Source organism: Oncorhynchus gorbuscha, linkage group LG24, assembly GCF_021184085.1.
Source record: "Oncorhynchus gorbuscha isolate QuinsamMale2020 ecotype Even-year linkage group LG24, OgorEven_v1.0, whole genome shotgun sequence".
NCBI lineage: Eukaryota > Metazoa > Chordata > Actinopteri > Salmoniformes > Salmonidae > Oncorhynchus > Oncorhynchus gorbuscha.
The window spans coordinates 4,050,553-4,066,889 of NC_060196.1; the positions used below are offsets into that span (position 1 = coordinate 4,050,553).

Here is a 16,337-nt window from a genome sequence, read left to right on the forward strand (position 1 = left end):
TCCGCATTGACATGATTTGTTAATGGTAGGTGGGGGCGAGAGGTTCTGCATAAACACAAACTCACTTCATTCACAACTGATCTGCGCTGCTTGGAATGCCCTGACTTCTGCATCTGCAGAGGCTGTATCACCATAAATGCCGCATGGCCAATGCAGACGTCCTAATGGCCATGTAGCGCTTTTAAGGAAACATGATATTTAGCCTCAAATAACCTAAATCATTCATATTTTGTCAAGAATGTATATCTTGCAAGTATGATTCTTCGAAGGGTGAGTTCTCATTTTATTTTTTACCTTTATTTAACTACGCAAGTCAGTTAAGAACAAATTCTTATTTTCAATGACGCCTTAACCATTAACTGCCTGTTCAGTGGCAGAACGACAGATTTGTACCTTGTCAGCTCGGGGGTTTGAACTTGCAACCTTCCGATTACTAGTCCAACTCTAAACACTAGGCTACCCATATGAGGAGAATAAGTGTGGATAGAGGAGTCTGATGGGAGGAGCTATAGGAGGACGGGCTCAAATTGTACTGTCTGGAATGAAATGAATGGAACCGAATTAAACACATCAAACAGCTCCTCCCACCAGCCTCCTCTGATATAGACTGAGGCCATGGTATTGGAAGCACACCTGTTGCAAGGCCCGTAGGTATAAAAGCCTTCGGATCACCCTTGGGGAGTTGGGACATGAAAACAACACATTTTCAATGGACACATGCAATTGACACAATTGACACAGCCATAAGACTCCTGAACAGGTAATCAAATGGCTACCCGGACTATTTGCATTGTGTGCCTCCCCCCAACCCCTCTTTTTACGCTGCTGCTACTCTCTGTTTATACGCATAGTCACTTTAACTATACATTCATGTACATAGCACCTCAAAAAAAAAACTACACCATTCTGTATACTTCTGGTCCTTCTTTGGACACTGTGTTAACGAACCTCCAGACGAGCTTCAATGCCATACAACTCTCCTTCCCTGGCCTCCAACTGCTCTTAAATGCAAGTAAAACTAAATGCATGCTCTTCACCCGATCACTGCCTGCACCTGCCTGCCCGTCCAGCATCACTACTTTGGGCGGTTCTGGCTTGTGGACAACTACAAATACCTAGGTGTCTGGTTAGACTGTAAACTATCCTTCCAGACTCACATTAAGCATCTCCAATCCAAAATTAAATCTAGAATCGGCTTCCTATTTCGCAACAAAGCATCCTTCACTCATGTTGCCAAACATACCCTAAAAAACAAAAAAGACCATCCTACCGATCCTCGACTTCGGCAATGTCATTTACAAAATAGCCCCCAACACTCTACTCAAAAAATTGGATGCAGTCTATCACAGTCCGTTTTGTCACCAAAGCCCCATAAAATACCCACCACTGCGACCTGTACGCTCTCGTTGGCTGGCCCTCGCTTCATACTCGTCGTCAAACTCACTGGCTCCAGGTCATCCACAAGTCTTTGCTAGATAAAGCCCCGCCTTATCTCAGCTCCCTGGTCGCCAGAGCAGCACCCACCCATAGCACGGGTGGCTGCTGCCAATGACTGGAATGAACTGCAAAAATCACTGAAGCTGGAGACTCATATCTTTAAGCACCAGCTGTCAGAGCAGCTCACAGATCACTGCACCTGTACATAGCCCATCTGTAATATAGCCCATCCAACTACCACATCCCCATACTTTATTTATTTATTTATCTTGCTCCTTTGCACCCCAGTATCTCTACTTGCACATTCATCTTCTGCACATCTACCATTCCAGTGTTTAATTGCTATATTGTAATTACTTTTCCACCATGGCCTATTCATTGCCTTAACTCCCTTATCTTACCTCATATGCACTCACTGTATATAGACGTTTTGTTTTATTTTTTCTACTGTATTATTGACTGTATGTTTTGTTTATTCCATGTGTAACTCTGTGTTGTTGTATGTGTCGAACTGCTACGCTTTATCTTGGCCAGATCACAGTTGCAAATGAGAACTTGTTCTCAACTAGCCTAACTGGTTAAATAAAGGTTAAATATATATATTTTTTAAATAAGAAGAATTGGACCGACCAATCCCGCACATTGGGTAACCGGGCTATCTGCATTATGTCCTGCCACCAACCACCTGCCAACCCCTCTTTTACGCTACTGTTACTCTCTGTTCATCATATATGCATAGTCACTTTAACCATATCTACATGTACATACTACCTCAATCAGCCTGACTAGCCGGTGTCTGTATTTAGCCTCGCTACTTTATAGCCTCGCTACTGTATACAGCCTGTCTTTTTACTGTTGTTTTATTTCTTTACTTACCTAATGTTCCCTTAACACCTTTTTTGCACTATTGGTTAGAGCCTGTAAGTAAGCATTTCACTGTAAAGTCTACTACACCTGTTGTATTTGGCGCAGGTGACAAATAAACTTACATTTTTTTTTATACATGTTCCTGTGTGAAATAGGACATGAACTGTATAAGCACCCACAAAAATATTACAACTCAAGACACTAACATGAAATTGTATGGCCACAATAGCTGAAAATGGAAAAATCTTGCAAAATACAAGCAACATTGTGCAATAGTTATCCATCCCTTGATAAATGCCTTCTAAAATGATTCCATTGAATTTCAATTTGAGTGAATTATGAAGACAAGAGCACAACTACGACTCACTGCTACCACCGCGTGGCCTTGAGTAGTACTACTTATCTAGAAAGGGGCGGTGTTCAACGTCACAGGGAGTAGGAAGTGAACGAAGCAAAAAAAACAATACCCACTGGGTTTCACTAGATAGCACAGCCACGAAGTAAAAAGATATATGAAAATAATTATGTGCTTTTTGGTCTTACTTTAAGGTTATGTCTTGGCATAAGGTTAGCAGTGTGGTTAAGGTTAGGGTTAATGTTAGGTTTAATATCACATTTTAAGAAGATCAATTGTAGAAATGGGCGGAGTTTATGACTTTGTGACTGTGGTACCTAGTGACGACCAAAACATTGGTCAACGTGTGGTTGCTTTTGAGAATCAAATGACAGAATTATCCTTATTTTCTTTACTCCAAAAATGAATACTCACTTATGAAAGTGTTTGAAGCAATAGTAGAGGACAACAGCAAAGACGAACGAAGCAGATGTATGTACAAATAGCTAGCTATCAAGGTGAGTTCTCCATTGTATGTACACGTTTTGTAACTGTTCAGCTATAGGCTACTTGTCAGTCAGTTACCGGTGTATGTACTGTATGTATGCATATGTCCATTCGTTTCTACTGGCAGAATTTGCTCCTGAATGCCACAACCTCAAACAGTCTCAATAGCCCAAAGTGAGTGTCATAGAGTAATCAGCATCAGCTTTGTTTTGGTTCTGTCTTGTTGAATGAACTGAAATGTGTCACAAACCTCTATTGAATGCCTGTTGTCTAACGTTACATCATTATCAGACTCTCTCCCCTAGAGAAGGGACCAGTGCCAGGCAATCATGGGACCCTCTGTACTCTTTCCGCTTCTCCACGGCTTGTCCTCCCCCTTACGAACTGTCACCCCAACATGGGGCCGATGGCTCCTCCGCCAGCTACCCCCACCATCCTGCACTCGCACCCCTTGTACCACCTCATTCCCTGGGCTTAACTCCCAACACATCCGCGGTATGTGTGTGGAATCCACCCTCAGCTACATCAAGGAGCTGAGTCCACCAGAGCAGAGGCTGTTGAATAAGCTGTATGAAGGACTGATCTCAGGTCAGCGGGCCAGTCTGGCTGAGTCCATTACCCTGGTGGAGACCCAGCATCCCAGAAAGAAAGAGCTGGCCCAGGTCCTGCTGCAGAGAGTACTGGCCCACAGGAAGGAGCAGGAGAAACAGAACAGAGGGAAACCCCTGGCCTTCAGAGTGGGTTAGTATGTGGATTGTTATGTTCAACATTGTTGTGTCTATGCCCAGTACATAGAATGCATGCAGACCCAATAATATGTGAACATTTGAACTAGTGGCTTGCAGTCCTTAGAGTTGGACCAGTTGAGTTGGTGGCTGCAATGTGGGCTTTTTATTGAAGATGCTTGTACTCATACTCTTGATGTAGCGAAGTCTAAAATACCATATGGGGAAGAGTGTGGGCTTGGTGTACGTGCATGTTTGTTCTCTGTGAGGTGACGTCTGTCTGTAGGTCTGTCTGGCCCACCCGGAGCTGGGAAGTCCACCTTCATCGAGGTGGTGGGGAAGATGCTCACAGGACAAGGACATAAAGTCTCTGTTCTGGCTGTCGACCCCTCATCATGCACCACAGGAGGTATGTTTCCACATCATTCTACATATTCATCGCTGTGTTTGTGCGTGGTATTTCATCAGTGTTGTGGGGTATATGTATTGATTTAAATGGGTCTGTTAGAATGCCTCGTCATGCCAGACAGACTCTTGCACCGTAATATGTGGGATTTTGTGAACATTGACATAACTATTCTGCCTTGTTCAATGTTGTTGAACATAATTTCCTCACCACAGGAGGTTGTTGGCACCTTAATTGGGGAGGACGGGGCTCGTGTTAATGACTGGAGCGGAATCAGTGGAATGGTATCAAACACATGGTTTCCAGGTGTTTGATGCCGTTTCATTTGCTCTGTTCTGGACATGTATTACGAGCCGTCCTCCCCTCAGCAGCCTCCTGTGTTCCTCACATATATCTTCTTCAAGCTAGGCAAAGGATTATTATTAAATATTGATAGCTATACTGATATACTACCACTTTTATACTTTATGTTGGTGTTACGCATAAATCCTCCCCCTCTCCCCAGGGTCTCTGATGGGTGACAAGACTCGTATGACTGAGCTCTCCAGAGACATGAGTGCTTTCATCAGACCCTCCCCCACCTCTGGAACACTGGGAGGAGTCACCCGGACCACCAATGAGGCCATAGTACTGTGTGAGGGGGGTGGCTACGACATCGTTCTGGTAGAAACTGTAGGTGAGGAACACGATGGTTGAGTCGACTGTTTTTAAAAGCCTCAGAAGGGACAAATCTTCACCTGGGATAGGCCACCTGCATAGTTTTTATTGAACCAGATTTAATCTCGTTGTGATTCATGCTTTGCATCTTCCACATTACGTGGTTTCTAAAGTCTAAATGGCATAAAGGATACAATTATGAAATGACATAACATAGCTCATAGTTTATTAATACAAATCCTAAGGTAGATAGCGTTTCATAAATACTTAGTTTTATTGTGTGTTGTGTCCTCAGGTGTAGGCCAGTCAGAGTTTGCTGTGGCTGACATGGTGGACATGTTTGTGTTGCTGATCCCACCAGCAGGGGGCGATGAACTACAGGTCAGACAGGCTGCACCTCCATCACCATCACACTCCACTGTTACAATGCCATTAAAGAACCGGTGAAAATCTTGTGATATTTAGAGACATTTTTTATCATTTAAATGAATAATATATCCATTGATTCTTGATGAAAATAAATGTCTCATGAGTTTAGTTCAACTGTCTTTAAAGTACACTGCTCAAAAAAATAAAGGGAACACTAAAATAACACATCCTAGATCTGAATGAATGAAATATTCTTATTAAATACTTTTTTTTTACATAGTTGAATGTGCTGACAAAAAAATCACACACAAATGATCAATGGAAATCAAATTTATCAACCCATGGAGGTCTGGATTTGGAGTCACACTCAAAATGAAAGTGGAAAACCACACTACAGGCTGATCCAAGTCAAAATGAGACTCAGTAGTGTGTGTGGCCTCCACGTGCCTGTATGACCTCCCTACAACGCCTGGGCATGCTCCTGATGAGGTGGCGGATGGTCTCCTTAGGGATCTCCTCCCAGACTTGGACTAAAGCATCCGCCAACTCCTGGACAGCCTGTGGAGTTGCTGTGCGTTTTGTTGCCAACCTATTTTGCTACCTGACAACTTTACGTTTTTTACTTTTTAATTACCGTTTATATATCTACAGTGCCTTGCGAAAGTATTCGGCCCCCTTGAACTTTGCGACCTTTTGCCACATTTCAGGCTTCCACATTTCAGGCTTCCAGATTCCCTCTATCTACCCAAGGATGCCAGAGGACAAAAATCAGTTAACCACCTAACTGAGGAACTCAATTTAACCTTGCGCAATACCCTAGATGCATTTGCACCCCTAAAAACTAAAAACATTTCTCATAAGAAACTAGCTCCCTGGTACACAGAAAATACCCGAGCTCTGAAGCAAGCTTCCAGAAAATTGGAACGGAAATAGCGCCACACCAAACTGGAAGTCTTCCGACTAGCTTGGAAAGACAGTGCCGTGCAGTATCGAAGAGCCCTTACTGCTGCTCAATCATCCTATTTTTCTAACTTAATTGAGGAAAATAAGAACAATCCGAAATTCCTTTTTGATACTGTCGCAAAGCTAACTAAAAAGCAGCATTCCCCAAGAGAGGATGACTTTCACTTTAGCAGTGATAAATTCATGAACTTCTTTGAGGAAAAGATTATGATTATTAGAAAGCAAATTACGGACTCCTCTTTAAATCTGCGTATTCCTTCAAAGCTCAGTTGTCCTGAGTCTGCACAACTCTCCCAGGACCTAGGATCAAGAGAGACGCTCAAGTGTTTTAGTACTATATCTCTTGACACACTGATGAAAATAATCATGGCCTCTAAACCTTCAAGCTGCATACTGGACCCTATTCCAACTAAACTACTGAAAGAGCTACTTCCTGTGCTTGGCCCTCCTATGTTGAACATAATAAACGGCTCTCTATCCACTGGATGTGTACCAAACTCACTAAAAGTGGCTGTAATAAAGCCTCTCTTGAAAAAGCCAAACCTTGACCCAGAAAATATTAAAAACTATCGGCCTATATCGAATCTTCCATTCCTCTCAAAAATTTTAGAAAAGGCTGTTGCGCAGCAACTTACTGCCTTCCTGAAGAAAAAACAATGTATACGAAATGCTTCAGTCTGGTTTTAGACCCCATCATAGCACTTGTCCTTGTCCTGCATGGCTGTAAGCACAACCCCCACCTGTGGACGTCGGGCCCTCATACCACCCTCATGGAGTCAGTTTCTGACCGTTTGAGCAGACACATGCACATTGTGGCCTGCTGGAGGTCATTTTGCAGGGCTCTGGCAGTGCTCCTCCTGCTCCTCCTTGCACAAAGGCGGAGGTAGCGGTCCTGCTGCTGGGTTGTTACCCTCCTACGGCCTCCTCTACATCTCCTGATGTACTGGCCTGTCTCCTGGTAGCGCCTCCATGCTCTGGACACTACGCTGACAGACACAGCAAACCTTCTTGCCACAGCTCGCATTGATGTTCCATCCTGGATGAGCTGCACTACCTGAGACACTTGTGTGGGTTGTAGACTCCGTCTCATGCTACCACTAGAGTGAAAGCACCGCCAGCATTCAAAAGTGACCAAAACATCAGCCAGGAGGCATAGGAACTGAGAAGTGGTCTGTGGTTACCACCTGCAGAACCACTCCTTTATTGGGGGTGTCTTGCTAATTGCATATTTCCACCTGTTGTCTATTCCATTTGCACAACAGCATATGAAAATGATTGTCAATCAGTGTTGCTTCCTAAATGGACAGTTTGATTTCACAGAAGTGTGATTGACTTGGAGTTACATTGTGTTTTTTAAGTGTTCCTTTTTTTGTTGTTTTTGTTGTTGAGCAGTGTACATATCTGATTCCTCATGCCTTTCATATTTGCAAAAGAAACAAAGTGGTTTCTTTCCACCCTGTTGTCTTCAATTATTCTGTCTCAGGATGCACTTAAGTATTCAAACAGGGGCCTCTCGGGTGGTGCAGTGATTAAGTGGCTGTGCCATCAGAGCCCCTGGGTTCGCGCCCAGGCTCTGTCGTAACCGGCCGCGACCGGGAGGTCCGTGGGGCGACGCACAATTGGTTGTGTATCGCATGACTTTCAACCTTCGTCTCTCCCGAGCCCGTACGGGAGTTGTAGTGATGAGACAAGATAGTAGCTACTACAACAATTGGATACCACGAAATTGGGGAGAAAAAGGGCTAAAATTATTATTATTTTTTAAAGTATTCAAACAGGATCACAGACTGTCGCACTGTCCATCAATCAGCTTAGACGCATAGACATAATATTTACATCCAATTTCCCCTCTGGAGATCAATAAAGTTGATTCAAAGCACGTCGTGTTGGTCACATACACGTATTTAGCAGACGTTATTTCTATCAAAGTGTGGACACACCTACTCATTACATTTTTTTCATGTTTTTTTTTTCTTTCTTATTATTTTCGACATTGTAGAATAATAGTGAAGACATCAAAACAAATGAAATAACACATATGGAATCATGTAGTAACCAACAAAGTGTCAAACAAATCTAAATATATTTTAGATTCTTCAAAGTAGCCACCCTTTGCCTTATTGACAGCTTTGCATACTTGGCATACTCTCAACGAGCTTCACCTGGAATGCTTTTCTAACCGTCTTGAAGGAGTTCCCACATATGCTGAGCACTTGTTGGCTGCTTTTCCTTCACTCTGCGGTCCAACTCATCCCAAACCATCTCAATTGAGTTAAAGTCAGGTGATTGTGGAGGCCAGGTCATCTGATGCAGCACTCCATCACTCTACTTCTTGGTCAAATAGCCCTTACACAGATAGGTGTGTTTGAGTCATTGTCCTGTTGCACAAACCAGGTGGGATGGCGTATCGCTGCAGAATGCTGTGGTAGCCATGCTGGTTAAGTGTACCTTGAATTCTAAATAAATGACTGTGTCACCAGCAAAGCATCATCACACCACCTCCTCCATGCTTCACGGTGGGAACTATACATGCGGAAATCATCCCTTCACCTGCTCTGCGTCTCACAAAGACATGGTGGTTGGAACCATGAATCTCAAATTTGAATTCATCAGACCAAAGACCGATTTCCACCGGTCGATTGTCCATTGCTCGTGTTACTGTCTTTTAAGCAAGTCTCTTCTTCTTATTGGCGTCCTTTAGTAGTGGTTTCTTTGCAGCAATTCGACCATGAAGTTGATGTTGAGATGTGTCTGTTACTTGAACTCTGTGAAGCATTTATTTGGGCTGCAATTTATGAACTTATCCTCTGCAGCAGAGGTAACTCTGGGTCTTCCTTTCCTGTGGCGGTCCTCATGAGAGCCAGTTTCATCATAACGCTTGATGGTTTTTGCGACTGAACTTGAAGAAACTTTCAAAGTTCTTGAAATCTTCCAGATTGACTGACCTTCATGTCTTCAAGTAATGGTGGACTGTTGTTTCTTTTTGCTTATTTGAGCTGTTCTTGCCATAATATGGACTTAGCCCTATTTGCTTAAGACCATCTTCTGTATACCACCCCTGACTTGTCACAACACAACACAACTAATTGGCTCAAACGCATTAAGAAGGAAAGAGATTCCACAAATTAACTTTTAACAAGGCACACCTGTTAATTAAAATGCATTCCAGGTGACTACCTCATGAAGCTGGTTGAGAGAATTCCAAGAGTGTGCAAAGCTGTCATCAATGCAAAGGGTGCCTATTTTGAATAATCTCATATACACTACTGTTCAAAAGTTTGGGGTCACATAGAAATGTCCTTGTTTTTGAAAGAAAAGCATTTTTTTTGTCTATTAAAATAACATCAAATTGATCCTAAATACAGTGTAGACATGGTTAATGTTGTAAATGACTATTGTAGCTGGAAACGGCTGATTTTTATTGGCGTACAGGGGCCCATTATCAGCAACCATCACTCCTGTGTTTCAATGGCACGTTGTGTTAGCTAATCCAAGTTTATCATTTTAAAAGGCTAATTGATCATTAGAAAATCATTTTCAAATTATGTTAGTACAGCTGAAAACTGTTGTTCGGATTAAAGAAGTATTAAAACTCACCTTATTTAGACTAGTTTAGTATCTAGAGCATCAGCATTTGTGGGTTCGATTACAGGCTCAAAATGGCCAGAAACAACTTTAATCTGAAACTCGTCAGTCTATTCTTGTTCTGACAAATGGCTATTCCATGCGAGAAATTGCCAAGAAACTGAAGATCTCGTACAAAACTGTGTACTACTCCCTTCACAGAACAGCGCAAACTGGCTGAGAAACAGACGCCTCACAAGTCCTCAACTGGCAGCTTAATTAAATAGTACCCGCATAGTACCCGCAAAACACCGGTCTCAACGTCAACAGTGAAGAGGCGACTCTGGCTGCTGGCCTTCTAGGCAGAGCTCCTCTGTCCAGTGTCTGTGTTCTTTTACCCATCTTAATCTTTTATTTTTATTGTCCAGTCTGAGATATGGCTTTTTCTTTGCAACTCTGCCTAGAAGGCCAGCATCCTGGAGTCGCCTCTTCACTGTTGATGTTGATACTGGTGTTTTGCAGGTACTATTTAATGAAGCTGCTAGTTGAGGATTTGTGAGGTGTATGAAATGGGTAAAACAGTATGTAAACATTATTAAAGTGACCAGTGTTCCATGACTATGTACATAGTGCAAGCAGCCTCTAAGGTGCAGGGTTGAGTAACCGGGTGGTAGCCGTCTAGGGACATTTTGTAAAGTTCAGGGCACAGTACTGAATCTGTGTGTGTTCTCCATTGCCAGGGCATTAAGCGAGGCATCATCGAGAAGGCAGATCTGGTGGTGGTCACTAAAGCAGACGGAGACCTGTTAGTACCAGCCAGGAGAATCCAGGCAGAGTATACCAGCGCTCTGAAACTGCTCAGGAAGAAATCAAAGTCCTGGAACCCTAAGGTGGGTTGTATTGGGTTGAATGTTTTTTGTCTGAGTGGTAGTGCGAAGGGGTTAAACTTACAGTGGGGCAAAAAGTATTTAGTCGGCCACCAATTGTGCAAGTTCTCCTACTTAAAAAGATGAGAGAGGCCTGTAATTTTCATCATAGTTACACTTCAACTATGACAGAGAAAGTGACAAAAAAAATCCAGAAAATCACATTGTAGGATTTTTTAATGAATTTATTTGCAAATTATGGTGGAAAATAAGTATTTGGTTATGAGTGGAGGACAAACAAGCAATATTTCTGGCTCTCACAGACCTGTAACTTCTTCTTTAAGATGCTCCTCTGTCCTCCACTCGTTACCTGTATTAATGGCACCTGTTTGAACTTGTTATCAGTATAAAAGACACCTGTCCACAACCTCAAATAGTCACACTCCAAACTCCACTATGGCCAAGACCAAAGAGCTGTCAAAGGACACCAGAAACAAAATTGTAGACCTGCACCAGGCTGGCAAGACTGAATCTGCAATAGGTAAGCAGCTTGGTTTGAAGAAATTAACTGTGGGAGCGATTATTAGGAAATGGAAGACATACAAGTCCACTGATAATCTCCCTCGATCTGGGGCCCCACGCAAGATCTCACCCCGTGGGGTCAAAATGATCACAAGAACGGTGAGCAAAAATCCCAGAACCACACAGGGGGACCTAGTGAATGACCTGCAGAGAGCTGGGACCAAAGTAACAAAGCCTACCATCAGTAACACACTACGCCGGCAAGGACTCAAATCCTGCAGTGCCAGACGTGTCCCCCTGTTTAAGCCAGTACATGTCCAGACCCGTCTGAAGTTTGCTAGAGAGCATTTGGATGATCCAGAAGAAGATTGGGAGAATGTCATATGGTCAGATGAAACCAAAATATAACTTTTTGTTAAAAATGCAACTCGTCGTGTTTGGAGGACAAAGAATGCAGAGTTGCATCCAAAAAACACCATACCAACTGTGAAGCATGGGGGTGGAAACATCATGCTTTGGGGCTGTTTTTCTGCAAAGGGACCAGGACTACTGATCCGTGTAAAGGAAAGAATGAATCGGGCCATGTATTGTGAGATTTTGAGTGAAAACCTCATTCCATCAGCAAGGGCATTGAAGATTAAACGTGACTGGGTCTATCAGCATGACAATGATCCCAAACACACCGCCCGGGCAACGAAGGAGTGGCTTCGTAAGAAGCATTTCAAGGTCCTGGAGTGGCCTAGCCAGTCTCCAGATCTCAACCCCATAGAAAATCTTTGGAGGGAGTTGAAAGTCTGTGTTGCCCAGCAACAGGCCCAAAACATCACTGCTCTAGAGGAGATCTGCAGGAATGAGCCAAAATACCAGCAACAGTGTGAAATCTTTGTGAAGACTTACAGAAAACGTTTGACGTCTGTCATTGCCAACAAAGTGTGTATAACAAAGTATTGAGATAAACTTTTGTTATTTTCCAAATTTTTATTTTCCACCATAATTTGCAAATAAATTCATTAAAAATCCTACAATGTGATTTTTCTGGATTTTTTTCCCTCATTTTGTCTGTCATAGTTGAAGTGTACCTATGATGAAAATTAGGCCTCTCTCATCTTTTTAAGTGGGAGAACTTGCACAATTGGTGGCTAACTAAATACTTTTTTGCCACACTGTATTTAGAAAAGTGCTTCAAATTGTTGCTCAGGAAGAAGTCCTAGACCTGGAACGTGGTTAGTGTTTGGTTGTGTGGGTTTGTGCTCATACTTTCATTTGCACAGAATTAAGAAATACAAACAGATAATGAGAAATAAATGCTACCTACAAAAAATAGGCATATTGCCTCAAACTCCAGGTAACTGGGGGTTGGAACCTAAAGTTGTTCTTCGTATCCTTTATTGGAGAGCTGTGTTACATTTCCTCTGAAAATCCTTTTTTTCCGCCCTCAACTCTCCACACGCACACATCACCAGAACCGACAGGCCGTCCCACTGTACAGCGAGGTCAGCTGACCCGGGGGAGAGGGATTAATGTGATGTCATCATCAGGGCACTCTAGTCTGTCGCAGTGTTCCCAGGGTGGGGAGTGGGTGCTCTCTGCATGTCTCCCGCCCTGGGCCGAGTGTTGTGGCATTGTCTCTTTGTCTCAGACCGACCGTGTGTGGCCCAATGCAGCATCTGCCCACCTGGCAACCTGCCAAAGTCCCTTACCGCCACCCACCCACCCTTCTCCCTCCATCCCCCTCTTCCTCTTCCTCCCCACTCTGAATAGAGAGCTGCTGTGTCATGCATTTTCCTGATTAGCAGCTCACCCACTCAGATGAAAGACTCCCAGACCTGTCTCGCTCTCTGGTTCTCTGTCTCTCGCTTCTTTTTCCAATTTTCTGTCCGTCTCTCTCTCTCGCTCTCTCTCTCCCTTTCTCTCTCTCTGTTTTTCTGTCTCTATTTCTCTCCACCTCTCTCTCTCTTCATCTCCATCTATCTCATCTCTCTCTGTTTTGCTGTCTCCATTTGTCTCTCTCTCTCTCTCGCTCTCTGGCCCTGTTCCTCTTTCCACTAGTACCAGAGGCAGCAACACTGACTTCAGGACAGGAGATATCCACCACAGTGATTTTAATGGGTCTCCACATGATTCCTCCTCTGCCATATCTCAATATTAGGTTCAGGGGAGGGTACTTTGGAAGGCTCCCTTCTAGCAGATTAATCATTTTGACTGTAGCTTTGTAAGATATTTCTACAGTATTTCCCCATGTCAGAAACACATTTCTATTGGCACACTTGAATTGTGAATAGAGCAATTTAGGAATGACTAGATAGAATACAGCTTGATAGTGTGTTGCACCATTGAGATATGACTTCACACAGTTCCCCTTTTGTAGTGCCCTCACTCTCATTCAAGCACTGGTCAATACTGAGTTGTTTAGTTCTTAAATCACTGGTGTTGTCTGGACAGGCCTGAGGTGAATATGGGAATACAGAGACCCCACTGGGTGTGTGATATCTGTGGTGTGTCACTGTGTCTGCATGGGCACATGGGGGGATTGATTACCAACTGCATGGGGGTCCACACGTGTGTGTTCACATACAGTACCAGTCCAAAGTCTGGACACACCTACTCATTCCAGGGTACACCTACTCATTCCAGGGTACACCTACTCATTCCAGGGTACACCTACTCATTCCAGGGTTTTTCTTTATTTGTACTATTTTCTACATTGTAGAATAATAGTGAAGACATCAACACTATGAAATAACACACATTGAATCATGTAGTAACCAAAAAAGTGTTAAACAAATCCAAATATATTTGAGATTTGAGATTCTTCAAAGTAGCCACCCTTTGCCTTGATGACAGCTTTGCAAACACTTGACATTCTCTCAACCAGCTTCATGAGGTAGTCACCTGTTTCAATTAACAGGTGTGCCTTGTTAAAAGTTCATTCGTGGAATTTATTTCCTTCTTAATGTGTTTGAGCCCATCAGTTGTGTTGTGACCAGGTAGGGGTGGTATACAGACACCAATAATAAGAAGAGACTTGCTTTGTTCCAAGAAACACGAGAAATGGACATTAGACCAGTGGAAATCTGTCCTTTGGTCTGATGAGTCCAAATTTGAGATGTTTGGTTCCAACCGTTGTTTCTTTGTGAGACGTAGAGTAGTTGAATGGATGATCTCCACATGTGTGGTTCCCACCGTGAAGCATGGAGGAGGAGGTGTGATGGTGTGGGGGTGCTTTGCTGGTGACACTGTGATTTATTTAGAATTCAAGGAACACTTAACCAGCATGGCTACCACAGCATTCTGCAGCGATACGCCATCCCATCTGGTTTGCGCTTAGTGGGACTATCATTTGTTTTTCAACAGGACAATGACCCAACACATGTCCAGACTATGTAAGAGCTTTTTGACCAAGAAGGAGAGCGATGGAGTGCTGCATCAGATAACCTGGCCTCCACAATCACCTGACATTAACCCAATTGAGATGGTTTGGGATGAGTTGGACTGCAGAGTGAAGGAAAAGCAGCCAACAAGTGCTCAGCATATGTGGGAACCACTTGAAGACAGTTGGAAAAGCGTTCCAGGTGAAGCTCGTTGAGAGAATGCCAAGAGTACAAAGCTGTCATCAACACAAAGGGTGGCTACTTAGAAGAATCTAAAATATATTTAGATTTGTTTAACATTTTTTTGGTCACTACATGATTCCATATGTGTTATTTCATAGTTTTGATGTCTTCACAATTATTCTACAATGTAGAAAATAGTAAAAATAATGAAAAACCCTTGAATGAGTAGGTGTGTCCAGACGTTTGACTAGTACCATATGTGAGAGTATATGTATGTCTGTATGCACTGTGTATGTGTGTGGGGGGTGGGGGGGGGCTTGTATTTGTAAGTCGCTCTGGATAAGAGCGCCTGCTAAATGACTTAAATGTAAATGTATTACTATCCTTGTGGGTACTGAAAATCCCCAAAGTCCATATATTGTGTGTGTGTGGTTCTCCCCCCCACCAGGTAGTGCGTGTGTCATCCCAGACAGGCGAGGGTGTAGCAGAGCTGTGGAGTAAGATGGAGGCCTTCCGCTCAGCCACCCTGTCCAGCGGGGACTTCAAGGACAGACGTAGGGCCCAGCACAAGGTGTGGATGTGGAGCCTGATCCAGGAGAATGTCCTGAGGCACTTCCAGGAACACCCTGCCGTCAGGGGGGAGCTACCCCAGCTAGAGGACAGGGTCACCAGGGGAGCTATATCACCGGGCCTGGCGGCTGATCTGTTACTGAAGGCCTTCACCTCTTCTTCATCATCTTCCTCCTCACAGTGACCTAGCTGAAGTGGAGATCTAATACCAACAGCATTATCCATATACTGTAATATTGATTACTCTTCTCGCCTTGTCTCTCAGGTCACTGCTCTGTAAGGACAATTGATTGTTGATGAGAGAAGGGAAGGAATTATAGGTCTTGGTCCCCCTCCCAATCCCACACACAACACACTGCCTTCAAATTGAAACACTGACCTACTTCCTCATACAAGAGACTTGACAATGCAGTTTATCGGTTTATACTTGAAGAGTATCAATGGATGCAGTTTTATAGATTTGATCATAATCAATGAGTTGAATAAATGATTAAATTAATGATATAGTGGTGGGCGTTTTCTGTTGCTGAAATGTTTGTGTGGGGACGTAGATGCTGAACCAGGGCTAGGAAGCTTTGTGTGGGGACGTAGTTGCTGAACCAGGGCTAGGAAGCTTTGTGTGGGGAGATTGGAAACCCAAATTGGTCTACACGGACAAGTTCTGGCCTGGTTTAGATCTTATCTGTCGGAAAGATATCAGTTTGTCTCTGTGAATGGTTTGTCCTCTGACAAATCAACTGTACATTTCGGTGTTCCTCAAGGTTCCGTTTTAGGACCACTATTGTTTTCGCTATATATTTGACCTCTTGGGGATGTCATTCGAAAACATAATTAACTTAACTTTCACTGCTATGCGGATGACACACAGCTGTACATTTCAATGAAACATGGTGAAGCCCCAAAATTGCTAGAAGCCTGTGTTTCAGACATAAGGAAGTGGATGGCTGCAAACTTTCTACTTTTAAACTCTGACAAAACAGAGATGCTTGTTCTAAG

At 43.3% G+C, this 16,337-nt stretch overlaps 1 protein-coding gene across 1 annotated transcript; it reads left to right on the forward strand.

The window, feature by feature from the left end:
- Nucleotides 1–2,816: 2,816 nt before the first annotated feature.
- Nucleotides 2,817–15,840, forward strand: LOC124012729 (methylmalonic aciduria type A homolog, mitochondrial-like). Its single transcript, XM_046326638.1, has 7 exons — nucleotides 2,817–3,156; nucleotides 3,437–3,886; nucleotides 4,157–4,279; nucleotides 4,782–4,952; nucleotides 5,229–5,314; nucleotides 10,570–10,719; nucleotides 15,220–15,840. Exons 2-7 carry the CDS (start codon nucleotides 3,475–3,477, stop codon nucleotides 15,523–15,525), a joined length of 1,248 nt encoding a protein of 415 aa, XP_046182594.1. The 5' UTR covers nucleotides 2,817–3,156; nucleotides 3,437–3,474; the 3' UTR covers nucleotides 15,526–15,840.
- The last annotated feature ends 497 nt before the right edge of the window (nucleotides 15,841–16,337 follow it).